Source organism: Pseudochaenichthys georgianus, unplaced genomic scaffold (assembly GCF_902827115.2).
Source record: "Pseudochaenichthys georgianus unplaced genomic scaffold, fPseGeo1.2 scaffold_481_arrow_ctg1, whole genome shotgun sequence".
NCBI lineage: Eukaryota > Metazoa > Chordata > Actinopteri > Perciformes > Channichthyidae > Pseudochaenichthys > Pseudochaenichthys georgianus.
The window spans coordinates 29,100-57,077 of NW_027263045.1; the positions used below are offsets into that span (position 1 = coordinate 29,100).

At 41.3% G+C, this 27,978-nt stretch overlaps 1 protein-coding gene across 1 annotated transcript; it reads left to right on the forward strand.

The window, feature by feature from the left end:
* The first annotated feature begins 14 nt into the window (after positions 1 to 14).
* On the forward strand, positions 15 to 27,973 carry LOC117442824 (inositol polyphosphate 5-phosphatase K-like). The gene is given in 15 exon segments (XM_034078785.2): positions 15 to 145; positions 2,869 to 2,947; positions 9,249 to 9,353; positions 9,833 to 9,941; positions 10,405 to 10,521; positions 12,939 to 13,114; positions 13,665 to 13,776; positions 14,848 to 14,957; positions 16,332 to 16,358; positions 18,506 to 18,731; positions 19,149 to 19,286; positions 19,430 to 19,513; positions 21,094 to 21,126; positions 21,128 to 21,199; positions 24,946 to 27,973. Coding segments are annotated over 14 exon segments (1,473 nt in total). The 5' UTR covers positions 15 to 145; positions 2,869 to 2,879; the 3' UTR covers positions 25,042 to 27,973.
* Positions 27,974 to 27,978: the final 5 nt, after the last annotated feature.

Sequence of the window (27,978 nt, forward strand, 5' to 3'; positions counted from 1 at the left end):
CGGTTAAGGGGGCGGAAACAACAACACTAGCTTCTGTCCTGCGGTTTGTTTACTGTCTGTTTCAAAGTGAAGAAACTAAACCAGAGAAAACAGGAACAACCAAAGTATATCGAGGAGTACGCGAAACGCTTCCTCACGTTTACAGGTCAGTCATTCAAATAATAAGAGTTTGTAGAAAAAAAGCGTGTTTTCGCTATCTGTTTGATGAAGCTAGCTTTCAGTTGATCAGCATCACTATCTCGCGTCATATGACAGCTGTTGATCATTAGCTCAATGTAAATACATGCTAACAGCTATCTAAAAATAACTGAGATTAATCACGTGTTATCTGCTAAATGCACTTTGTTGTCAACCCCCAGCTCTATCTCAAATAAGAGGCTTTAGTTGGCGTTTCTAGCTGCAGAGGTGTAAAGTAACTAAGTGCATTTACTCAAGTACTGTATATAGGTACTTGTATTTTACTTGAGTATTTCTATCTGATGTTACTGTGTACTTTTACTCCACTACATGTATTGAATACCTTTGATTCATACTATTGAATGATGTGAAATATAATCACGTGTTGAATCAGACTTTAGTTCCACCTGGAGTAAATCCACCAGCTACCCTGCAGTCTACAAAGTACTTCAGACTAGCTGCACCTTCACCAGCTACCCTGCAGTCTACAAAGTACTTCAGACTAGCTGCACCTTCACCAGCTACCCTGCAGTCTACAAAGTACTTCAGACTAGCTGCACCTTCACCAGCTTTGAGAACACTTTCATGATCAATCATTATAAAACATATCATATATATTATTCTGAAATGGACCCATCTGGACCAAAACTTTTACTGTCGCTACTTTCACTATATTTTGATGAGAATACTTTTCTACTTTCACTTGAGGAACATTTTGAATGCAGGACTTTTACTGTAACAGAGTATTGCTACACTCTGGTACTTCTACTTTTACTCAAGTACAAGATCTGAGTACTTCTACTTTTACTCAAGTACAAGATCTGAGTACTTCTACTTTTAATCTGAGTCCTTCTACTTCTACTCAAGTACAATATCTGAGTACTTCTGCTTTTAATCAAGTACAATATCTGAGTACTTCTGCTTTTACTCAAGTACAAGATCTGAGTACTTCTGCTTTTAATCAAGTACAATATCTGAGTACTTCTGCTTTTACTCAAGTACAAGATCTGAGTACTTCTACTTTTACTCAAGTACAAGATCTGAGTGTTTCTATGTTTACTAAAGTACAATATCTGAGTACTTCTACTTTTACTCAAGTACTAGATCTGAGTACTTCTACTTTCACTCAAGTACAATATCTGAGTACTTTTACTCAAGTACAAGATCTGAGTACTTCTACTTTTACTCAAGTACAAGACCTGAGTACTTCTACTTTTACTCAAGTGTAAGATCTGAGTACTTCTACTTTTACTCAAGTACAATATCTGAGTTCTTCTACTTTTACTAAAGTACAAGATCTGAGTGTTTCTACTTTTACTAAAGTACTAGATCTGAGTACTTCTACTTTTACTCAAGTACAAGATCTGAGTACTTCTACTTTTACTCAAGTACAAGATCTGAGTACTTCTACTTTTACTCAAGTACTAGATCTGAGTGTTTCTATGTTTACTAAAGTACAATATCTGAGTACTTCTACTTTTACTCAAGTACTAGATCTGAGTACTTCTACTTTCACTCAAGTACAATATCTGAGTACTTTTACTCAAGTACAAGATCTGAGTACTTCTACTTTTACTCAAGTACAAGACCTGAGTACTTCTACTTTTACTCAAGTGTAAGATCTGAGTACTTCTACTTTTACTCAAGTACAATATCTGAGTTCTTCTACTTTTACTAAAGTACAAGATCTGAGTGTTTCTACTTTTACTAAAGTACTAGATCTGAGTACTTCTACTTTTACTCAAGTACAAGATCTGAGTACTTCTACTTTTACTCAAGTACAAGATCTGAGTACTTCTACTTTTACTCAAGTACTAGATCTGAGTTCTTCTACTTTTACTAAAGTACTAGATCTGAGTACTTCTACTTTTACTCAAGTACAATACCTGAGTACTTCTACTTTCACTCAAGTACAATATCTGAGTACTTTTACTCAAGTACAAGATCTGAGTACTTCTACTTTTACTCAAGTACAAGATCTGAGTACTTCTACTTTTACTAAAGTACAAGATCTGAGTACTTCTACTTTTACTCAAGTACAAGACCTGAGTACTTCTACTTTTACTCAAGTACAAGACCTGAGTACTTCTACTTTTACTCAAGTGTAAGATCTGAGTACTTCTACTTTTACTCAAGTACAATATCTGAGTTCTTCTACTTTTACTCAAGTACAAGATCTGAGTACTTCTACTTTTACTAAAGTACTAGATCTGAGTACTTCTACTTTTACTAAAGTACTAGATCTGAGTACTTCTACTTTTACTAAAGTACTAGATCTGAGTACTTCTACTTTTACTAAAGTACTAGATCTGAGTGCTTCTACTTTTACTAAAGTACTAGATCTGAGTACTTCTACTTTTACTAAAGTACTAGATCTGAGTGCTTCTGCCACCTCTGCCAATAACACAATAATAATAAACCGTTCCCACTAAACCAGTTCAGAGCGAGTATTGCCCAAACAGCAAAACAGCCCAAAAAACATTTCAAAGTTCAACCTTTAGTTCGATGTATTTAGTTTGGAATGATTATGTGTTATCGCCGATGTAAAGCACTTTGAATTGCCTTTCAGAAATGTGCTATACAAACTAACAAACCCAACCCTTCAGCCTTATCCCATGTATTAAGGCTCAACATGTCGTTGTCCTGCCACAGCGAGTAACTGCATATTTATTGAATTGCTTTTTTTTTAAGGTGTGGAGATCATGGAGGAGAACGAGGATCAGCCATACCTCACCTTGAGGGGAGGAACCGTCCATGGAGACAGCTTCAGGTGAGACTTTGCTCTGCTCAACCAGTGTCCTTGGGGAAGACACTTCACCCCAAAAATACCCCTGTGCGGATTGCCCACAGTATGGATTGTACATTACATTTGGCAGACACTTTTTATATAAGTGCATTCAACCAGGAGGGTACAGAGTAACAAGAATCATGTAGGTACATTAGTTTGAACCAAGTCAAAGTGCTAGTACATTATTACAACATGAGATTTCATTGGTCGAGGGTAGGTCGGAAAAGGTGTGTTTTCAGTCTGCGACTTTCTGCTGACCGCTCATTCCACCGTTTGTATATGTAAGCCACTTTGGATGAGAGCGTCTAACAAGTGTAATGTTCGAGATGTGTTTATTTTCACGGGGTTATTTACTGCAATATTCCAACAACCAGGAGGGTGCCAGGAAGATGCTACCTTGAGGGTCCTCTACAGAAATATCACCTCTGCACCGTCTGAAGGGGTGCAACTAGACCAGACACTTTGACCTGCAGCAGTGTTAGAAGCAGCGATAACAGTCATCCCGCCCTGTCCCCCTGTATTAGAATACAACGCTTGTATTGTCATTATATTGTCAACATATAGAAGGAGATGTTGTAGTGCAACCCTGTCAAACCGACAACAACAAAAAACACATAGACAATCATACGAGGGGGGTGGTAATACCTACATTAAAATGGGGCATACATCGGGGCGGTTTTGGCGCAGTGGTTAGAGCGTTGATCATCAGATCAAGGGGCGTTGGTGAACTCCAGTTCGAAACCCGCCACTGCGTCAGGCCGTTGTGTCCTTGGGCAAGACACTACCCGCATTTTCTCCTGTGGGTAATGTCCACAGTAATGACTCTTACATGTCTAATATGTGCTTTGAGCACCTGTACCACCTGCACCTGCGCTCTAATTAAAAAATGTCATCCATTATTATTATTATTATTAAAATCAAGAAGCTATAAAAAGTGCTAATGAGTTGGTTATTAAAATGAAGTTGTACTCGGGGGTAGGGCTGAACGAATAATCGATTCGAGATGATGCGATTATCAAATCGCAAAGCCTGCGATTTTTTGTAACTTTTTTAAACTTTTTTTTTTTTACATATTTTTTTTTTTCACATTTTTTTTTTTTCCTTCTTGTGTGTCAGTCATCCATAAGTGCTGTGCTCCACATGTACCAGCCATTGTTAATCAATCAGAAGTGGCCCATGATAGAAGGTGATAGACAGATAGATCCAATCACCTGCCAAGTGCTTCTGAAAGTGCCTGCCCTTTCCAAATGGCTTCCAATGGAGCTTCAGATGGTTTGGTGAACCATCTGAGTCAGGTTAGTGATGCTCCATCACGTGTTTCTATCACAGGGTGAATCTGAAACTGAAGCTTGACTTTAAAGCAACCCAACGGAAGTTTCATGTAAGTTTAGTTCTTTCACTCGTAGCTCGGGCTGCGGGGTGCTAGAGACGGGAGCACGTTGATACGACCTTCCTAGCCGGAGTTATGGCCGCATTTTACAATAAACTTCCATTGGGTCGCTTAAAAAATAAATATCGCAATTCGAATCGCAATATTTGTCAGAAAAATCGCAATTAGATTTTTTCCCCAAAATCGTGCAACCCTACTCGGGGGGGTAAAAACTGTTTTCCAGTCAGTCTATCTGTGTTTTAAAACCCCTGTATATTAGAAAATCCAGCAGCAGTAAAAGGCAGATTTGTTAATGGCCTTAGCCCGGAGATAATGTCCACGAGATAACCATCGTATCAATCAGGGGACGGACTATGTCACGTAATGAGATTGAAGTATCTAAATAAGTAGGTGTGTGTATCTGATGCACGAGTAGTAGATCGGTGTGGTCTTTACGGCCCGTCCGCACGGCGGCGCGCGTTGACGCTTCACCGTTCACTTTGAATGGGGTGACGTCACTTTTCGCCGAACTGCATTGTGGGAACGACTCGGAGCGTTGCTGGCGTGGCTCGCTGCAAAAGTTGAGCAATGTTCAACTTTTGACGCCTCGGCAGAAGCGTCAGCCAATCGAATCGTATGCCAGTACAAGCTCTAGCCAATCAAACCGCTGCTTGAGTGTCAGGGGCGGGAGATTCATGTGATTGGTTGTTGGGCGAGTTTCAGACACGCCCGCCGGTAAGCGTCAACGCACGCCGCCGTGTGGACGGGCCGTTATTGTCATGTCAGTTTATCATATAATTGTATTTATTATGTCTTTTACTCTGATTGCCTTTTACTCTGGTAAATTGTATTGTGGTCTTAAATGTGTGAAAAATAGACATGTGTTTAGAAAGGACATTCCAGAAGACTGGAGGGTTTATGGTTTAAAGGTGGGCATGTTTAGAGGAAGTCTTAGAGAATTCACAGATAGGATTAGGAGACTGCTTTCTTACTTCTATACAGTTATATACATGGTGTATACATGGTGTATACATGTTCCTGCATTTGAGATCAATTTAAATTATATTTCTTCATTACTTTATTCAATATAACGAAAGACAAACTTCACAAGTATTCTTTACTCGTTTTCACTTCACCTCTTTACTCTTGCTTCCTCATGTCTGACGGTTTGGGTTGCAGTCTTTTGTTTATTACAGAAAAGGTGTTGCTTTCCGCTGCTACTGAAACTCAGAGGATTTCCTGAAAGCTTGACTGTCTGTGCTTCATTAGGGTTGAATGCGCTCTCACAGTCTGCATTCTGGCAGGTTGACTCGCGGCACACACCTAACGCGGGTCAGAAGAAAACTAGCAAACGATGAGCGGCTGTCCTGTTTGGAAAAGTGGAAAGAATGCATGTTTATTTCCCAAGTTTCTAATAATCTGTTGGGATGAGGCTTTTTTTAAAGACAGATGAACCAATCTGTAGCACCTAACCCTTCAGCCCGGACTTGGTATTTCACTCACTGGTTTTATTCTGCAGGAACAACCAAAACCTCTGCTCTTCATGCAATCCAAACAGACTTTCACAACGTCACATTTTGGAGGGTTTTTTGTGGCTCGCTTCCAACAATTTATAATCCTTCTGAAAAATACTTCCTTTCGTCCATTTTGTGTCACTTTAACAAGACTCAGCTTCTTTTAAGACAGATGAACCAATCTGCAGCACCTAAATCCTTCAGCCAGGACTTTTCGTGTGTGTGTGTGTGTGTGTGTGTGTGTGTGTGTGTGTGTGTGTGTGTGTGTGTGTGTGTGTGTGTGTGTGTGTGTGTGTGTGTGTGTGTGTGTGTGTGTGTGTGTGTGTGTGTGTGTGTGTGTGTGTGTGTGTGTGTGTGTGTGTGTGTGTGTGTGTGTGTGTGTGTGTGTGTGTGTGTGTGTGTGTGTGTGTGTGTGTGTGTGTGTGTGTGTGTGTGTGTGTGTGTGTGTGTGTGTTCAGCCATGCCGTCACTCTGACACAGCTTCTCCTGCTCCCAACCGTTGCATATTTGTATCTGTCCTTTTGTACTTCTGTCCTTGAATATTTTGTAAAGCTTGAAAGGATACATAACTTTAACCTGTCCTTGTTGGACACGCCTTAAGTCTACGTGAAAGTCCTTTTGGTTGGTTCTCGTTTTCTCCTGTTTTTACGTCAGAGTCCAGAGTATGTTTATTTTCTTATTTCTTAGGCAAGATTTTTGTGTTCAGAGATTTGTTTGTTTTGTGGGTTGTTGCACTTATTTGTTAAAAAGAAAACTTTGATAATTAAATGTACGGCTCTCACTGTCTATGTTCTTGGGAGTGGGAAAAGAGGAGAGAGTGCACACTTTGGTTTCCCTAGGCCTGGGCGTAACAATAGTCACATTTTGGAGTTTTGTTTTGTGGCAGGCTTCCAGCAATTATGAATCTACTTGGAAATACTTCCTTTCGTCCATTTTGTGTCACTTCAACAAGACCCAGACGTAAAAAAAAAAGACATTTTTTAACTACCTTTAGGATGGATGTATTTCGTCGTCTTTTTGGCTCATTTGGTCGCGTTCGGTCTGAAAGCTTCTCCAGCGACGCCTCTCAGACGCAGAGCAGCAAAAAACTGGTTCTGCGCCATCGGATCAATAAGCTGATCACATGTCTGGATGATTTGGACCCAGAAAGCGAGCTGTGTGAGAAAATGGAGTCTGTTTAACGCCTCGGTCATCTGTGGAAGAGAGAGGAAAACTGTTTCAGGCGGTGAACAAAAAGGCCTGTAGTGGAAAGAGAATGTGCCTTTTCATACAGAAATAATGTTCCTCTACCTCCTCTAATTCATATGTTCACAGCCAACAAAACACTCTCTTCATTCTTGGTTATTTGACCTTTTACTTTCCGAGCTGCTCAGGAAATTAAACCGTTTGCTTGATGCTTGTTTACCTTCAGATATGACTGATGTTATTATGTGTTGCTGGCAGACGCACAGTGCGTACTGTCAGATCCTCTACACTCGGATCATGTGCTTATCTTTGGTTTCCACTGAATTAAGTTCTAAGTGAAGGACAGTTCTGCTTTTATTTAGTGAATACGTGTATATTTATAAAGTTGTGCAGGAATGAGTCCTAAAACCTAGAAGTGAGTCATCATTTCAGCACTTCCTGTTTGTGAAGTCATGTGATCGTGCTGTAGTTCCTTTATAGCCCAACATTAGCCTCCTTTAGCTTAGCGGTGGTAACATGAAGTCATGTGACCGTGCTATAGTTCCTTTATAGCCCAACATTAGCCACCTTTAGCTTAGCGGTGGTGACGTGAAGTCATGTGACCGTGCTGTAGTTCCTTTATAGCCCAACATTAGCCACCTTTAGCTTAGCGGTGGTGACGTGAAGTCATGTGACCGTGCTGTAGTTCCTTTATAGCCCAACATTAGCCTCCTTTAGCTTAGCGGTGGTGACGTGAAGTCATGTGACCGTGCTGTAGTTCCTTTATAGCCCAACATTAGCCACCTTTAGCTTAGCGGTGGTGACGTGAAGTCATGTAACCGTGCTGTAGTTCCTTTGTAGCCCAACATTAGCCTCCTTTAGCTTAGTGGTGGTAACATGAAGTCATGTGACCGTGCTGTAGTTCCTTTATAGCCCAACATTAGCCTCCTTTAGCTTAGCGGTGGTGATGTGAAGTCATGTGACCGTGCTGTAGTTCCTTTATAGCCCAACATTAGCCTCCTTTAGCTTAGCGGTGGTGACGTGTAGTCATGTGACCGTGCTGTAGTTCCTTTATAGCCCAACATTAGCCTCCTTTAGCTTAGCGGTGGTGACGTGAAGTCATGTGACCGTGCTGTAGTTCCTTTATAGCCCAACATTAGCCACCTTTAGCTTAGCGGTGGTGACGTGAAGTCATGTGACCGTGCTGTAGTTCCTTTATAGCCCAACATTAGCCACCTTTAGCTTAGCGGTGGTGACGTGAAGTCATGTGACCGTGCTGTAGTTACTTTATAGCCCAACATTAGCCACCTTTAGCTTAGCGGTGGAGACGTGAAGTCATGTGACCGTGCTGTAGTTCCTTTATAGCCCAACATTAGCCACCTTTAGCTTAGCGGTGGTGACGTGAAGTCATGTGACCGTGCTGTAGTTCCTTTATAGCCCAACATTAGCCACCTTTAGCTTAGCGGTGGAGACGTGAAGTCATGTGACCGTGCTGTAGTTCCTTTATAGCCCAACATTAGCCTCCTTTAGCTTAGCGGTGGTGACGTGAAGTCATGTGACCGTGCTGTAGTTCCTTTATAGCCCAACATTAGCCTCCTTTAGCTTAGCGGTGGTGACGTGAAGTCATGTGACCGTGCTGTAGTTCCTTTATAGCCCAACATTAGCCACCTTTAGCTTAGCGGTGGAGACGTGAAGTCATGTGACCGTGCTGTAGTTCCTTTATAACCCAACATTAGCCACCTTTAGCTTAGCGGTGGTGACGTGAAGTCATGTGACCGTGCTGTAGTTCCTTTATAGCCCAACATTAGCCTCCTTTAGCTTAGCGGTGGTGACGTGAAGTCATGTGACCGTACTGTAGTTCCTTTAAAGCCCAACATTAGCTTTTTACTTCAAAAATCACAAAGAGGTGTTTAACTGTTGAGATTATCCCGCTGAACAAATTGTGGAAGTATCGTTCATAAGATAAGATAGGACTTTATTTATCCCAAAGGAAATTGTTTTGCCAGAGTTACAAAAATACAATAAACACAGCAGCATAAATCATGTTTAAGCTTATTTTCTGTTATAATCTAAATCCCATTTTCTTTTTGTTGAAAAAACCAGATCGGCTTATCATCCCTGTTCCACTCAATGAACTTGTCTATCCACTTCCTGACCTCCACCTATTGATGGATTTGTAATATCATTGGATGCTAGAGCTGCACTCATGACTCGTATTTCCTGTTTCATACTGCAGGCTCCACATGGTGACGTGGAACGTGGCCACAGTGGATCCCCCGGATGATTTAACCTCTCTCCTCCATCTGAACGACCCCGAAGGCCCGGACCTCTACGTTATTGGGTAGGTGGTGCAAGGAGAGGGAAATTAATATTGGGTCAGTATTTAACCCTGTAACTTCCTCTCTGTCGGATAATTAAAGGATTGAATTGTTCTAAATATTAGTGTAGCTTAATCTCTATATGCACTCGATAAATAGTCATACAAAAACAACTACAGGATTTCAATGTACATTTATTGTGTTATAAACAAAGCTTCAAACTATTCTTACAGCCTGGATATTTTGTGTTTATACACTGGAAAAGGGGCAAGGTGACTAACAACTGTGTGTGTGTGTGTGTGTGTGTGTGTGTGTGTGTGTGTGTGTGTGTGTGTGTGTGTGTGTGTGTGTGTGTGTGTGTGTGTGTGTGTGTGTGTGTGTGTGTGTGTGTGTGTGTGTGTGTGTGTGTGTGTGTGTGTGTGTGTGTGTGTGTGTGTGTGTGTGTGTGTGTGTGTGTGTGTGTGTGTGTGTGTGTGTGTGTGTGTGTGTGTGTGTGTGTTAGTCTGCAGGAGGTGTTCTCAGGGCCTTTGAGGTTTGTGTCGGACACGATATTCGACGACCCCTGGAGTCAAGTGTTCATGTCCACTTTGGCTCCACTAAATTACGTTAAGGTACAACATCTTCTCAAAACACCCAGACACACACACACACACACACTCACACACACACACACACACACATAATTTGGGGCAATTGTGATTGTTTTTTGTAACATCACTGTTCATGTTTTATTGTATTAATCTTTCTGTTTGTTTACACCTTGTTTTTAATTATGTTCCTCATTTGTTATTGTCATACTCTGTAAAAGCACTTTGGGCTGCGTCAAGAATGAAAGGCGCTATATAAATTGTGTGTGTGTGTGTGTGTGTGTGTGTGTGTGTGTGTGTGTGTGTGTGTGTGTGTGTGTGTGTGTGTGTGTGTGTGTGTGTGTGTGTGTGTGTGTGTGTGTGTGTGTGTGTGTGTGTGTGTGTGTGTGTGTGTGTGTGTGTGTGTGTGTGTGTGTGTGTGTGTGTGTGTGTGTGTGTGTGTGTGTGTGTGTGTGTGTGTGTGTGTGTGTGTGTGTGTGTGTGTCAGGTTTCCTCTGTCAGGTTGCAGGGGCTTCTTCTGCTTTTCTTCTGCAAACTGGAGCATCTCCCCTTCATCAGAGACGTCCAGGCCACTTACACCCGCACAGGCATCTATGGCTACTGGGTGAGACACACACACACACACACACACACACACACACACACACACACACACAAAATGGACGAAAGGAAGTATTTTTCAGAAGGATTATAAATTGTTGGAAGCGAGCCACAAAAAACCCTCCAAAATGTGACGTTGTGAAAGTCTGTTTGGATTGCATGAAGAGCAGAGGTTTTGGTTGTTCCTGCAGAATAAAACCAGTGAGTGAAATACCAAGTCCGGGCTGAAGGGTTAGGTGCTACAGATTGGTTCATCTGTCTTTAAAAAAAGCCTCATCTCAACAGATTATTAGAAACTTGGGAAATAAACATGCATTCTTTCCACTTTTCCAAACAGGACAGCCGCTCATCGTTTGCCAGTTTTCTTCTGACCCGCGTTAGGTGTGTGCCGCGAGTCAACCTGCCAGAATGCAGACTGTGAGAGCGCATTCAACCCTAATGAAGCACAGACAGTCAAGCTTTCAGGAAATCCTCTGAGTTTCAGTAGCAGCGGAAAGCACTCCACTTATGATGCAACACCTTTTCTGTAATAAACAAAAGACTGCAACCCAAACCGTCAGACATGAGGAAGCAAGTACTTTATTGATTCCAATTTGGGACATGTTTGCATTGCAGCAGCATAAAAAGACAAGGCATTGTACATTAGAGAAAGTAAAAGACTAGAAATAAACAATTCAAAATGTAAAAATCTCCAATAGAAATAAAATAGCATTAAAAACATTGAAAATAATATACATGTTGAAATACAAATAAACATGTCATTAGAAAAGTCAAAGATTGTCTGAAAATAAGGCTTTAAATTCGTCACAAATACAATCGTATTGGCCTTTGAACCGGAAAAAGACACTTATCATGATTTCCCAATATCGATATATTATCTATATATATATTGACGATCCACTTTCCTGTGTAATCGGTATCCTGTAGCCCATACTCCTAAGCACACACAGGGGGTCCGCGGGGTCTTAAAAAGTATTACAAGTTGATAAATCAATGAAGGCTATTAAAAAGTATTAAAGGGCATTTTCCAAGGCATTACATTTTGTAGCTTGTTTTCAATAAGTATCTAAATTGTCCAAAGAGGTTGTGTTCTACCGTCTGCCTGAATGTAGTCATGGCGTAGGTGTGTAGTGCGATTCTGTGTAGTTTATTGATGGCATCCCGTTGGGTTTGACGTCATCTGAACAGGACATCGCGCGCTCACTGCTTGATAGCGCGCGAAGGGCCGTTTACGCCGGTTGCTAAGCAACATCGTTATGGGGAAATGCAAGTCTGCGTCCAAATGGTTGGAAGATCAGGAGGAAGGACAATCAATACTGTATATAGTCAATGTGAGGTAAAGTGTGTCGCCAAGGTAACCGGTTAGAACTCAAACGGGCCGTCCACACCACAGCTTCGACAGCTTCAAAAACGGTTTCCAACGCGTCTGCCCATTCACTTTGAGTGGGGTGACGTCACGTTGCCTCGCTTTTCACCGAACTGAATTGTGGGTAGCATAGCGGTCCGTCTCCGGCGTCAGAAGTTGAACAGTAGCCAGCGCCAGCCAATCAAATCCCGTTTCTGAAAATCTGACCGCTCAAGCCGTAGCCAATCAAACCACGTGTAAGCTGGGAGAGATATCCCGCCGTTCATTTCTATATTTCAAAAAAAGATGGAGGAGAAACTAACTATCGCCGTAGCAACTCACCCGGTTTTGTATGACCAGACCCTCTTCACCTACCGGGATACAAACCGGAGGAACCAGCATGGAGGGAGGTGGCAGAGACAGTGGGGGAAACTGGTAGGTTTTCGCCTGTTTGGGGAGTTTATATATATATATATATTGCTCCCATAAAATCCCCGGGGTTTTTTGCTTTGTATGTCGGGGGCGGGAGATTCATGTGATTGGTTGTTGGTCGCGTTGCTCGAATAAAATCCCCAAGCTCCAGACACGCCCAGCTTCAAGCTTTTTTTTTGAAGCTGTAGTGTGGACGCTCCGAAAGTGGCGATGAGGTCTTAAAATGTATGGAAAGGGTCTTAAAAGGTCTTACATTCGACTTCAGGGGTCCTGCATAGACCCTGACATATAAACACCACAATGATGTGTAAAATCTGAAGTTCCTCTTTCAATTCGGACATTAAAATGTGGTAAAAAGACTGTATTAACCGAACCACAGGAGCAGAAGTAAAGAATGATTTGACTTTCTTTTTGTTCCTTCTCAAAATGTCATCAAGTTATTTTGAAAACTTGATGAATTTGTGCTTTTTCTTTCTGTCTGAGTTGTAATTGTTGGTTTCTCACACAGCTGAGATTGTGAATGAGCGTCAGAGTAGTTCCTCTGTTTTCCAAACATCTTTCTGTTTCATGACTCGACCGCTTTTGTGACAGAAAAACATTTGTACAGAAAAACAACTGAAATGAAATGTGTTTCTCTCTCTCAGGGAAACAAAGGTGGAGTTTCTGTCCGTCTTTCTTTCTACGGTCACATGCTCTGCTTCCTAAACTGCCACCTGGCCGCTCACATGAACTACGCCTCAGAGAGGGTGGATGAGTTCGAGTACATCATGGACAAACTGGTCTTCGACTGTGAAAAAGCTCCAAAAATTGCGGACCACAAGTGAGTAGATAATAAAACTCTGGTTTACTAAAACAAAAATTATATCAGAAAAACTCCATTTATCCCCGCAGGTGGAATTTGTAACAGATGTTGCATTTGAGAATTAAAAAAAAGGAACATTTATATCAGGATATAAATCTAAATTTTTTTATTGAAAAATAGTTATATAATCATAACAAGTACAAGTAAAACATTGCAAAGCCAATATAAAGTAATATATAATAAAAATATTGTACAATTGTGCACATTTTACTACAATATAAAACATTTAATTTACAGTAAATGTGTTTTTTCTATTATATCTACAGTTGTGTATTGATAAAAATACAAATTTGTAAATCCTGAAAAGTGTCAAACATCAGAATAACACTAATTGATAAGGTCATAATGGACAAAATGTATCAAACATATTAAAGACACTTGAGTATGAGGATTAAAACGTGCAAAATAAATTACAATTTAGCTTTTTCAATGTTTAAAATGATGTGTTAATTTTCTCACTTTTTTGATTATTTTTACAATTCCTTCTTCTCCTTTCCCCTCGGCTCAGGCTGGTGTTCTGGTTTGGAGATCTGAACTTCAGGATTCAGGATCACGGCATGCACTTTGTCCGCTCCTGCATCGAACAGCAGAACTACAGCCTGCTGTGGAGCAAAGACCAGGTTTGAGACTTAAAGAGGCCATATCAGGTTCATATCAGTTTGTAGTGTCTCTACTTTAAAGAGTCCTCTCCTGCTGATGTTCAGGTGTATATCAGTATGCAGTGTCTCTACTTTAAAGAGTCCTCTCCTGCTGATGTTCAGGGTGTATATCAGTATGTAGTGTCTCTACTTTAAAGAGTCCTCTCCTGCTGATGTTCAGGTGTATATCAGTATGCAGTGTCTCTACTTTAAAGAGTCCTCTCCTGCTGATGTTCAGGTGTATATCAGTATGCAGTGTCTCTACTTTAAAGAGTCCTCTCCTGCTGATGTTCAGGTGTATATCAGTATGTAGTGTCTCTACTTTAAATAGTCCTCTCCTGCTGATGTTCAGGTGTATATCAGTATGCAGTGTCTCTACTTTAAAGAGTCCTCTCCTGCTGATGTTCAGGTGTATATCAGTATGTAGTGTCTCTACTTTAAAGAGTCCTCTCCAGCTGATGTTCAGGTGTATATCAGTATGTAGTGTCTCTACTTTAAAGAGTCCTCTCCTGCTGATGTTCAGGTGTATATCAGTATGCAGTGTCTCTACTTTAAAGAGTCCTCTCCTGCTGATGGTCAGGTGTATATCAGTATGTAGTGTCTCTACTTTAAAGAGTCCTCTCCTGCTGATGTTCAGGTGTATATCAGTATGTAGTGTCTCTACTTTAAAGAGTCCTCTCCAGCTGATGTTCAGGTGTATATCAGTATGTAGTGTCTCTACTTTAAAGAGTCCTCTCCTGCTGATGGTCAGGTGTATATCAGTATGTAGTGTCTCTACTTTAAAGAGTCCTCTCCTGCTGATGTTCAGGTGTATATCAGTATGTAGTGTCAGACTTTAAAGAGTCCTCTCCTGCTGATGTTCAGGTTCATATCAGTTTGTAGTGTCTCTACTTTAAAGAGTGTTCTCCTGCTGATGTTCAGGTGTATATCAGTATGTAGTGTCTCTACTTTAAAGAGTCCTCTCCTGCAGATGTTCAGGTGTATATCAGTATGTAGTGTCTCTACTTTAAAGAGTCCTCTCCTGCTGAGAAAAGTGTGTGTTGTGGTTCTCAGCTGACGATGATGAAGAAGAAGGAGCAGCGGCTGCAGGAGTTTGATGAAGGGCCTCTGGACTTTCAGCCCACCTACAAGTTTGACCTAAACTCCGACAATTATGACAGCAGGTAACTGTTCCAAATAACGTCGTCATTAGTCCTAATGAATCATAATCATACTTTTTAAGGCAGTGTTTTTATTTCCAGTAGCGGCCTCTACACCTGTTTTCTTACTTCTTATGTAGACATAAATAATTTAATTTAATATTATTTACTTAGTGCACATTTTTAACTTAACCTCTTAATTTTATTTAAATATTTGTATTATTTCGTATCTTTTTATTGAATATTTTTACTATAATGTCTTATGTCTATACATGTAGAGCGGTGCAGGAACGAGTCCTACAACCAGGAAGTGAGTCAGCATTTCTCCACTTCCTGTTCCCTGGTCTCAGAGCCAATGGGATCTCTCCGTAGGGTTTAGGAAACTATCTGAACTAAGGTCTGTGGTTGAGACACATCGAAGAGACGGATCACGTTTTGTTCTACGACATTAAACCATCAGCAGTGATTTCTGAAGAGTGGACGTGTCTGAGAAACGATGGTTGTTACCAAGCGGCTGAATAGGACTACAGAAGTCGTGGAGGCCGTTGTACGTCATTACGCCGAACACGTGAACACTCCTCTAAGTTAGTTTCAGCTTGAAAGCGAGTCCCTGCCTCCTGCAAAGTGTTCAGAGAAACGCTTCAACTCGTTCCATCTAGAGTCTGCGTGTTTGAACATGGATCTGAAGTCGGCGTGACGTTGAAGTCGTGCTGCTGGACTCGCTGTAGTTCCTTTATAGCATAACGTTAGCATTTTGCTTCTGGCGACTAGATTTATGATTCGAACATTATAAAAGTAGACGTGTGGAGATTATCCGGCTGAACGAAACGTGATCCGTCTCTTAAATGCGTTTCAACCACAGACCTTATTTCCAGCTACTTTCCAAACCCTATGGAGAGATCGCATTGCCTTTTTGTCGAGGGAACCGGCAACTTCCTTCCGGGTTTTAGGACGAGATGGTTTTCCTTTCTTCCTGTTGCACATTTGTAATTACATTTCCTATTTATTCATCTATTTTAATTTATTTCTTAATTTAATATACATATTTCTATTATTTCTTTAACTATATTTCAATTTATATTTTTCCCCCCTATTTTATCTTCCTGTTGCACATTTTTAATTTAATTTCTTATTTTTATACCTATATTTAATTTTTATTTTATTCAATTTTATCTTTTTGCTCAATTGTTTCATCCTCTTATTAAACACATATTTTCCTACTTTATTGTATTTTCTATTTTATTTTCTTATTGCATATGTTTACCCTAATTCCTTGTTTTTATAAATATAATTTAATTGCTTTTCATTTTATTTACTTATTGCAAATGTGTGCTTTCATTTATTTTACCTCCTGTATTTTTTAATAATAATATTCTGATTGTGATTTAAACTCCACAGGCTCTACAGGAACTGGTTTGGCTTTAAGTAAGAGCTTGTTGTCCCTTTACCTACATCATATCACCCTGTTTTTAATTCCCCTAACTGAACATGTGCTACTTTTAACATCATGCTATCCTCCTTTTTACGTAGAGTAACTTCTAGTTAAAGGCTTCAGTAACGCACGGCACAATAAGCAAACAAAGCAGGTGCAACTAACAGTCTTAATGAGACACATTTGGGAGCGTCTACGCACGGAAAGACTGAACGCATGTTTTCCAGGAAGTAGTCTGACCCCACAGACATGTTTTGTGGATACAGGCTATAGCTGTGAAAGGTAACCTGTGGAGTTTCTGACCTCTGGAGGATATAAAGAACCAGGTTTTGTGTTTCTTACCATTGTGTGGAGCTATGTTTCCATATTAAGATACCATTATTTTTATTCCGAGTTTCTTACCGATATAAAGAGCCAGGTGAAGATACCATTATTTTTCTTAATTCTTGCGCAAAATGAGGACTTCGCAGAGGAGATTCACATTCCCTTTCAGAGCTTCATTATTTGATTTTAATCTACTGATACAGATGGTAGAGATGCACCAAGACACATGAATACAGGCTCTTATAGCTTGCAGACATGGTTGTAAACAATGCTGATTTTATTAAGAATTTAAATTGTTTTATGAGCTTTTTTGCGTTTTAATACATTGATAGCACTACAGCTCATAGCAGGGTGTTGTCTGCACCGAGTAACAGCGAGATTTCCCTGTAAAATGTTAAAGTGATGCCAGAAAATAATATTTCTGTTCCTCAAAAACTGTATAATTCCTCCAGAAATATGACCAGTCAAACGGCGTCAGACGGCAGAGACAGCTTTGTTTTTACGGAGCTCCGACGTCAAGTTGTTGTTTACGTTGTTGTTGCAGCGCCATCTTGTATACGGGCGTCATGTTCTCGCCATAATTGATATCCCCTCATATCTTTCTAGAAAAAACCCCTGGATAGGAATAATATATAATTTGGATTTTGAAGTCAACCGTTATCATAGAAGATGCATTTTTACAAGGAACCATGAATGTACATATAACTCCACAGGATGCTTTTAGATGTTAGTAGTCAGTATTAACCTGCATTTAACCTCTGAGCATGTACAGTTAAAGCTCTGAGCTGCGGCTGCATAACAGCTAACATGCATGGCTAGAATATACATATAATTATAACACAAGAGATATGTCACTGTGGATAATTCAATATGTTTGTGTTGGATTTGATTGAATGACATGGTACCACCGTTCCTGCAGGTTGCTGGTTCCTTTTTAATGCAATTCTGTTTAAAGCTGGTGTTTCTGCACAGTCACAGATGCCAAACTAATACCATTAGTATTACACTAATTGTGTGGCTCTGTGAAAGTGGAGCCACAGGTCTCGCTGTTTAGAAAATATCCCACGTTTTTTCAGGCGGTTTTCCTGTAGTATTTTAGATCCTGTAGTATTTTTGACTTTTTATTTTAATCATCAAGAATATTTTCCATTTTATTTTTAATTGTTAATTCAGTTTTTTTTTTAAAGTATTTTTAGATTTGAATTTTTATGTCGGGACACACTTCTGCTTCTGTGACGAAATAATTTCCCGAATTGGGATCAATACAGTTTCTATCTATTGCCCCTTCCACACCAACGCGGTTCCAGGGCCGGTTCGGAGCTGGAGTTTGAAAAGCACCGGTTTTTCCTGTTCACACCGCAGCGGAGCCGCCTCTAAGCACCGGAATCCGGTTCGTTTCAAGCACCAAAAAGTTGTCGGTCTAGCACCGCATACGTCACGCTTACGTCGGAACTGGGCAAGTTATAAACAATTTAGACCTAGGGTGTTTCTCAATGTCGAGGACGCTTCCTTGGTAGGACATGTCCCTCCGAGTCAGGTCTTTCAGAGGCTAGGCAAGAATCCTTCCTTTCATTCAGAACGCAGAATGGGACAGGCTAGCAAGTGTGCAGGTGTGCGTCATACACAATTTCCCGCAACGAAGGATTCAGTCCTCGGTAGAATTCCAAGGATCCTGGACATTGGAACGGTCCTTCGGCGGACGTAGCATCCTTGAAATAGTGGCTCTGGAGCATCCTTCCTCGACATTGAGAAACACCCCTTATCTCCTCACTAAACCTCCCCTCTTTTCTTCTTCTTCTCTTATCACATTTTCCAGCGGTAAGAAGCGTAAACCGGCCTGGACCGACAGGATTCTGTGGAGGCTGCGACCCGCTGAGGAGGAAGAGGGAAACTCTGCTCTGGAGGAGGAGGAAGAGGAGGAAGAGGAGGAGAAGGAGGAAGAGGAGGAGTTCCCGCTGAAGATCAGGCAGGATTTGTACACCTGCAACATGGAGTTCAGCATCAGCGACCACAAACCAGTCACCGGGGTCTTCACTATGGAGGTGAGACACACACACACACACACACACACACACACACACACACACACACACACACACACACACACACACACACACACACACACACACACACACACACACACACTTATCCTCTCCTGGTATTGGTTTTGGATGTATGCACTTTAAATTTGAATGCACTTAATTGTAGTGTGTGTGTGTGTGTGTGTGTGTGTGTGTGTGTGTGTGTGTGTGTGTGTGTGTGTGTGTGTGTGTGTGTGTGTGTGTGTGTGTGTGTGTGTGTGTGTGTGTGTGTGTGTGTGTGTGTGTGTGTGTGTGTGTGTGTGTGTGTGTGTGTGTGTGTGTGTGTGTGTGTGTGTGTGTGTGTGTGTGTGTGTGTGTGTGTGTGTGTGTGTGTGTGTGTGTGTGTGTGTGTGTGTGTGTGTGTGTGTGTGTGTGCAGCTGAAGAAGAGGTTCACTGCTCCTCTGGTGCGTGTGAAGGCAGAAGGAGAGTGGAGTTCAGACCTCGACGCGGTGGTTCTGTACCGAGCGATGCAGCCGTTCCCCTCCAGCTCCTGGGACTGGATCGGACTCTTTAAGGTCAACCAGGGTCATTCAGAAGGGTTTTAGATGGGATGAATGTGAACGATATTGGGCACCCTTTGTAATAGATAATGCAGACACAAATGGAATATAAATATGATGCGTTCACATTCCCACTGTGACCATCCGTTTGAATGCAGGTGGGGTTCAGCAGCGTGACGGACTACATCACCTACACCTGGGTCAAAGACGACGAGATGAACTCCAGCGAGGAAGCCACTCAGGTAGAGACTCCTGCAACACCTTTAATTAAAAATACCTATGTTTCAAATGATCAACATGACACAGCGTCTTATTCAGACGTGAGAGAACCTAGATGCACGAGGATGGACGAGGAACGGCTAATTGGTGAATTCAAAGGTTTGAATGTCATAAGCTTCAGTGTAGAAATGGCCATGAAAATCTTATAATAAATAATAAAATATAAAAATAAAACATGCAAGAAGTCTTTATACACGTAAATAGAAATTGATATATACAGGGTTCGTACGGTCATGGAAAACCTGGAAAAGTCATGGACAGTCACATTACAAAGACATTTTCTTTAATTTAACTTTTTTTATTTTTAGCTGTAAATCAGTAGTTAGCATTCCTACCCCAATTTATTTTTCTCTTCATTATCTCTTTTTTTGTTTGATAGCATTTTTTATTTACCTTTTGAGTCATCGACAAAATGTTTAAATACAGAAAATGTATCTAAGTGTGCCTGTCTCGTTCCTTATTTGTTTTAGATAGGCACAACATGTTTCAGACTTTATTTTCCTGCTAACCCATGTTAAAATAAACAATTTTCAATGGTACCGCGGAGTAATTTTTTTGGTCATGGAAAATTAGGTAAAGGTCATGGAAAAGTCTTGGAAAAGTCATTGAAAATCAGTGGTGAAAAAGTGTATGAACCCTGTATATACAAGAACAGAATGTACAATGTAATATTGTACAGTAAGATGGAATTGAATACGGTTTATTACGGTGATAACTATTTTGATAAATAAGTAAATTGCAAGATGACAGTCTTAACAAATCATACATTTATATTCATTTAATTTATAAAGGGATAAGGACTCAAACAACAACCGTTACAATAAACATTTCATAGACAATAATACACAATTAAATGAATTGTATACAAACTATAGAACAGACATTTTAATTAAAATGAGGACCCTAACCCTGAAATAAGGAGTTATCCATATGCCACATCCTTATTTCACTACACAAAACACAACGGGTTCTACTTGTGTGTCAAAATTCAGATTTTCTGCAAATTATTTTGCTACTACTTATAGTTGAAGTTACTTCATTATATTTTATTTGTTTTAATTTAGATTTTTTTATTACTTTATAATATTGTTTTGAATAGTTCTAGAACAAGTTCTATATTTTTTTCAAATAATTTCCTCTTTCTGTGTTTTTCTAAGTGAATTCCTTCTATGTGTAAACATACTTGACAACAACGATATATTTATTCAAATTTAGGACATTAATCGACAACTAAGCACCAACTATTCTATTTTCCTATTTTATATAGACTAAAACCTACCTAATAAAAGTGTGTGTGTGTGTGTGTGTGTGTGTGTGTGTGTGTGTGTGTGTGTGTGTGTGTGTGTGTGTGTGTGTGTGTGTGTGTGTGTGTGTGTGTGTGTGTGTGTGTGTGTTGTGTGTGTGTGTGTGTGTGTGTGTGTGTGTGTGTGTGTGTGTGTGTGTGTGTGTGTGTGTGTGTGTGTGTGTGTGTGTGTGTGTGTGTGTGTGTGTGTGTGTGTGTGTGTGTGTGTGTGTGTGTGTGTGTGTGGTTCTGTTTCTGCAGGTGTATGTGAGTAAAGAGGAGATTCCTGTGCGGGGGGGGCGATTGTGTGTTGTGTTACTACAGCGGTGCTCTGCAGTGCGTCATCGGAGTCAGTGAACCATTCAAGGTGACACACACACACACACACACACACACACACACACACACACACACACACACAATAATCTATAAGTATGTATTTAAAACTGTTTTAAAAAAACTGTTGGGAAATTAAAAAAATGTGAATAAATGTTGACAAGAAATATAAATATAAATATTTGACTTCATGACTAATTAAAGTAAATTACTGCAGTACATAAGAATTTAAAATAAAAATTGTTAAACGTCCAAATGTAGCTTATTACCAATGATATACTTTAGCGTTCTTATGCTGTCAGCGAATACTTTTTTTTCTAAATATGGCCGTGTCATAATACTCAATGCGAGTTCTACTTAATTTGCATAACAATAAACCAGTCTGAGCTCTTAAACCTGGCCCAGTTTGGCCCAGTCGGACTTCCTTCCTCTCAAAACAATACAATACAAAAGGGCTTTATTGGCATGACCACATTTTACACATGTATTGCCAAAGCATTCAGCACAAGGCGTTATAACAGAACAAAATAAACACTAAACATAAATGTCAACAATACATGTGACACAACGGGGGGTTACGTATTGTAACCCTAGTCTATAAGCACAGGCGGAGCCCTCTACTGGACTCTAAGGGTACTACATCAATGATACGCGAGTGTTCACACACTGAAGTTGTATAAACGTAGCCGGCCAATCAGGGCGAGCCTACCTGAATGCGCGCAGGCTCACAGTATATAAGGCAGCTACCCCTCCTGACTGTAAACGCCCTGTCGCCCCACCCATCGCCCCACCACACTGCCCCTGACCGGCCTTTGGTTAACAGCCACTGCACCCCAACTTCCTATCATCCGGTTGAGACCGTGGAGAAGTCGGGGCTGCAGCTTACTTGGCTGGGTAGAGCCTAATTGGTCTGAATAGTGACTACACACTGTGCACCACGTTTCCCAGGTCCCTAAGGAGCATGGGACAACGTAAGTGCATTATGTCCAAGGGGGTCAGATACCAATCTGGGCCGGCTAAACGGATTGGTCGTACTTTTCACAGTATCACGGCTTCTACAGATGACATTTTTTTTATGGATTTTTTGTCAAAGCACTTCAGATATTCATTGCTATCGGGATGTTAAGAGCATTCCATGGAATATAACAACAAGTGTATCTCGAGCCGGTTTCTGAAACTTACCTACCCCACCTTTAATGGTCTGTTTTCTAATATTTCTGTGTTTCTGAACCACGTCTGTGTCTGCATATAATGTTCGTATTTAGTCTCCTGATTTTACATGGGAATTAAATCATTTGAGTGTTCCCAAAGAACCGGTGTTCTGCAGTTTGTGTGGGCTTACTGTACTGTTGCACAGTTAACTGTAGAAACTATGTCCAGGACAAGGTGTTTGGAAGTTTTGGAAGATTCATAGCTCACCACACTGAAGATTATGGAGGTATTGATCAGTCTTCTCATATCTGTAACATCACCAGAAGTCATAATTGAAGTGGACACTAATCAAAATGGTCCCCATGTGGTTTATTCACCATTGCAATAGGCCCACCTAAAATAATTTCCACCAGCCGCCACTGCGTACACCTCGCTCTAGACAGGGGCGTACACCTCGCTCTCGATGGGGGCGTACACCTCGCTCTCGATGGGAACGTACCCCTCGCTCTCAATGGGGGCTGCATTGAGTAAAATCCCCAGATACCCCACCTGCTGGTGAGGTATGGGACTGCTCTTCTTCCAATCGACCGCAAACCCCCAACTTGTTTAGGTGTAAAATCAATTGGGCTGTGTGGAACATCTGCCCATTCCCTGGACCTGGCCATGACTATGAGGTCGTTGAGATAAAATAAAACCCTCATGCCATGGTCGCGAAGCGGCTGGAGCGCTGTGGCTACACATTTTCTGAAAGTGCGTGGGAACAGGGAGTAGCCGAATGGCCGTCTGTTGTACTCGTAGGCTATCCCTGGAAGGCAAAACGCAAATACTTCCTGTGTGTTGGCTTTCTAGCAATTTCGACATAAAAGTAAGCGTCCCTCAAGTCGATGGTTTGTGAACCAATCGCCCGGCTGTACCAGTTCCAGTAACTGTAGGAATCCCAACCACTTCGTCCTGTAACAGGCTGTGGTGGATCCCGCCCTTGCTGCCTGGATAGTCTGTATAACTTTGTCAGACAGTCCACCCCTTCTCAGCCTGTCCCTCTCAGGAGCCAAGCCTGGAGAGGTCTGCCCAGAGTGGGTAACGCCCCTATTGCACCTGCAGCGGAAAGGCGTAGAGCAGCTATCTTGGCCATGGCTCGTGTGCAAACGTGTCCACCCCCAAGGGTGGATTGTCCTGACGAGCCAGGGAGAACCACCATTCGTTGGGCAGGGGCCTGCCTCTTGACATGAGGCCCGGCCCCCCTGTTCTCCAGAGAACGCCTTCAGAGATAAACACATTCTTTGAGGCCCACAACCACAGGTTCTCCTATTGATGTAAGCCATGTGGTGCGGTTGTCGCTCCTCACCAGCACATGTTTTCCCTGTAGTAAGGGTCTGAAGTGCTGCAGAACCACTACTACTGCCTGGAGCTCGAGAAGGTTGATGTGCCGGGTCTCTGTCAGAGGCCAGCCACCTCTTATAGCTGTTTCTAGGCAGATCCCTCCCCTTCAGCAAATGCTTTGGGGACCCCCAGTATCGGGGGTTGCCCTTCACTGAAGTAGTCCACATCATGGTCACCAGACGTCGTTTGTGCCTCTTGGGATTTCTAAACGAACCAACATGAAAAGGGCAGAGCCTCCACGTAGGTCCTTGAACGTTCCGCGCACGGCCAACTCTCGCGGGGGCACGCACGCTTCGCTGTGTTCACATTAACGGCGAAGTTAATGCTGAACACAGTAAGGAGCTGAGGAGTAATCAGCGAGACGCCCAACACACCCTACACATATTCTATACAAAATATTCCAGCGTTTTCCCTGTCATGCGGCAGCAGGGGCAGAGGTTCTCCGCCCAGCCTGCTGCCTGTGCCAGGCTCTCGTCGAGGGGATTTGAGGTCTCCGTGCGGCCCCGCACCCTCAGAATACCTACCATTTCTGCCACCAGAGCTCTCGTTTTCAGTGGCTGTTGCCACGACGCCTCCACACACTGCCAGATATCTGGCAACGGGGGCGAGACGAAAGCCGGTTGCGCCGGGCGAGCCGGGCTGGACTGTAAAACCCCTGGCGGAGGCGGCTGGCTTCGGCGGTGGGGGGATGAAGTAATCTTCTTCCTCCTCAGCAAACAGAGCCATAACCCGCACGGCGGGGATGGCGAACGTTGGTGGCGTCGCCTCGGCCATATCCTGGTCCCCCACGTCCACCACCTCGAGCTCGTCTTCGGCGTGGTCTGGGCCCAGGCACTAGAAACGGAGCTGGTGGGGATTGGCGCCCGCTATTAAGCCGGGCATGAGGGAGAGGCACAGGTTTCCTGCAGGGGCGACTCCATTTGCTTGCCTGGAGGTAAGATACTTTTCGAATGCTTTTCTGCTCAGGTGTTATCTTGCTCGCTGAAGAGAAAAGGATGACAGTCAGGAGGTGTAGCTGCCTTTTATATACTGTGAGCCTGCGCGCGCATTCAGGTAGGCTCGCCCTGATTGGCCGGCTACGTTTATACAACTTCAGTGTGTGAACGCTCTCGTATCATTGATGAGGGTAGTACCCATAGAGTCCAGTAGAGGGCGGCGCCTGTGTGAGATAGAGCAGCATAACACAAAACATACTGTAAAATAAAATCTATATATATATATATAATACATATATCTGTCTTTTAGGTCCTTGCTTCGAAGGTTGCCATCGAGGAAGGTTTTTCTCCGGAGAGAATCAACGATCTGGATCAAATCGTAGCGGGTGAAGATTTCCATCAGTGATCGTCAGTGTGGTACGATCCAGATCCAGATCCAGAGAAACACAGCAGGATGTTTAACCTCACTGTGATTCCCTTTAGGCAGAATTATTGCCTGTTTATGCTGTTACATTTCCTCTGACCTCTGACCTCTGACACTGTGACTCAGGGTCAGTTCACTCCTTTTAAAATGAGACTTTCTCTACAGTCCTTCAACAAGTGGCTTAATCCCTGAGGAAACAGAAAGTGCTTTGATTTTGATTTAATGTTTGAGGTAATGAGGAATGGGGGAAACAGAGAGTGAGGTATGTTGTTGGATTTGTTTAGATTAAGTATGTTTTAACACATGTATATGCCGAGTAAACTCTGTGTGTTTATTATGAATATGTAATTAGATTGGAAAGGTGAAAGCACTCGACTGCTGCTGTAATGAGAGGAAAAAGGGAGCTGCAAAGTTAGCAAAACACATCGATTTGTTGTCATTTTGCAGCAAAATCAGCGATTAAATGTCAATTGTTTTACTTAGAAAATATTAATTTGTATCCTCGTACATATTTAGCTGTATTTTCCACATCTTAGAAATGCTGTTTTCTCACAATCCCGATGAATAAAAGTACAAATATTTAAAGTTATCTACATAATCAAACATCGACACATGTATACAAAGTCCCACATTAAGAGGCATCAATACAAAATGAAAATATAAAGGCACAAGAGTCAATATATACAAAAATAACAGTCACTTATAAACAGATTATGATGAATATGTTCATAGTCTTTGTTCAGGAGATAATCAGAGCTTTGAACTCACGTATAGGAGGAAAGGTTTGAAAAAGGAGAAGCTCCGACTAAAGATAAACATTAGGTTTCAAAGTCTGTGGGAACGTTTATATTTCAGAGGTTTAGTTTTAGCAGACATACAACTTTTATTACTTCCAGCGCTGTAAACTGCGTGTTAGCATAGCATTGATAGTGGAGAAAATACATTTTAAAGAACGATGATACCAGTTTTTCTACATCGTTGTTGCACTGTTCACATTTCAAAAGTAGTTTGGGTTAACTCGGATGTATTAAATATTGGATAAAGATTATAATGAAACCCTTTAAAATCATAATGAAAATACACCTTTTTTCTCTTACCTGTAGTGCCATTCAAACATTTTTAAAGTCACATTTTTTTGGTTGTAGAAACGTCCGATAATTAGCACTCCAGCTAAGAGGGAAGATATAAACAGGGCTGCACATAACTGGTGCGCCTGTGCAAAAAAAGAGCACTGTGTCATCAGTAGGCCTACATCATCAGCTACATGTCTGACAGAGAGGAAGACAGTGAGGAGAACAGTCAGGAGGGTAGTGATGACAGCTTGCAGGATTACTGGTCGTGCTAATGTTGTCTTGTGTTCACCTCTGCATGTGTGTTCTGTGTTCACCTCTGCATGTGTGTTCAGTGCCGTGTGTCTGGCAAATAAAATCAAGACCCCCTCAAAAGTTACAGTTTATTTCATTTTAAGGATGAGCACCAAGCAACATCTCCAGGTGCTCCGTTGAGAACCAGGGCAAACAAGTTATGGGCACCCCTGGTTATAAACCTTAATTTGTATTCATTGTAATGCATAGAGGGGGAACTGAGGAGGTGAGATTGGCTAAAAAAGTCACTCTTACTTTCGAGATATTCAGATAATTATTCAAAAAGGACTGATTTTAATCTGTGATCTGTAAGTTATTATTTTAAAGGTTTTACATTATGATTTTTTAATGTACACAATCCTAGGTGTTTCAGTAATACGCTGCTGTAGGAAGATAAGAGAATATTTAGCAGTTTCTTATTTTATTGTCACATTTATTAATTAAGCTTCAGTTGTTCCTGGAGGACTTAACGTATATATATATTTAGCTTATTATTCCAAGTTTGCTTACCCACCAGCACCTCGTTAAAATGTTAAAGTGATGCCAGAAAACAACATTTCTGTTCCTCAAAAACTGTATAATTACCCAAATAGGACATTTGACGTCCAGACGGCTGCCTGAGTTGCACTGCGCAAGAATGTGTTGGTCTGCCATAAAGTTATAAACGATAAGAAATAACAGAGGAATTCCAAAGCTGGGAAAGACCTTTTTAGACTGTCATATAAAAATACAGATTTAATAACAGAGTTTCGTTCTTGAATCAACTTTTTTATGGAAAATATTTTATGTAATTTCCCTTTTTTCCTGGAAGCTCAACAGAGAACGTTTTGGCCGGACTAAAACATTTCAAATTTTACATAAAATGAAAGACAGTCATTCACAGTTAAGAATTATATATAAATTAGTAATGCCATAAATGATTGAATGTACTCAACCCACTAAAAGGACTTATAATAATCGGGAAAATACATTGCAATAGAAATAACTAGGTTGTCGGGATTTGGGAGTTTTTTTCTCTTCTTTGTGAAACGCTTATGTGTCAAATGTCCTACTTGGGCTGCCGTACGTAGATCTCCAAAATGCCGGATATCGGGAAGTCACAGCACCATCTTGTATACGGGCGTCTTGAATTCATATATCTTATAAACAAGATCAGCGCCACAGTATTCATACTATATTTCCATTCCTTTGTTTAACACATAGAGAATTGTTGCACTGTTTGTTGTTCATGATTATTTATAGCTTGTTATTATAAGTGTGTACGGAGGAATGTGTGTCAGAAAGCGATGGATTCAGCAAGTGCCTCGATCTGTATTTATCAGAACAACGCCTCCTATTCTCAGATTATAAGTTTCTAAACCGTCACCCTCACACAGAAATCCTCTCTTGATCTAATTTGTATTGATTAGCTGGAATCAGAAATATTTGCCAGTTTATATGATTGTTTTTGTTTGACTTTGTATTAAAACGTGACCTTTTGAAATATTGTAAAGTACTGTAAGAGAATAGGAAAGCTTTCCAAATGCACATTAAATACGTCTTAACTTCAATCTTT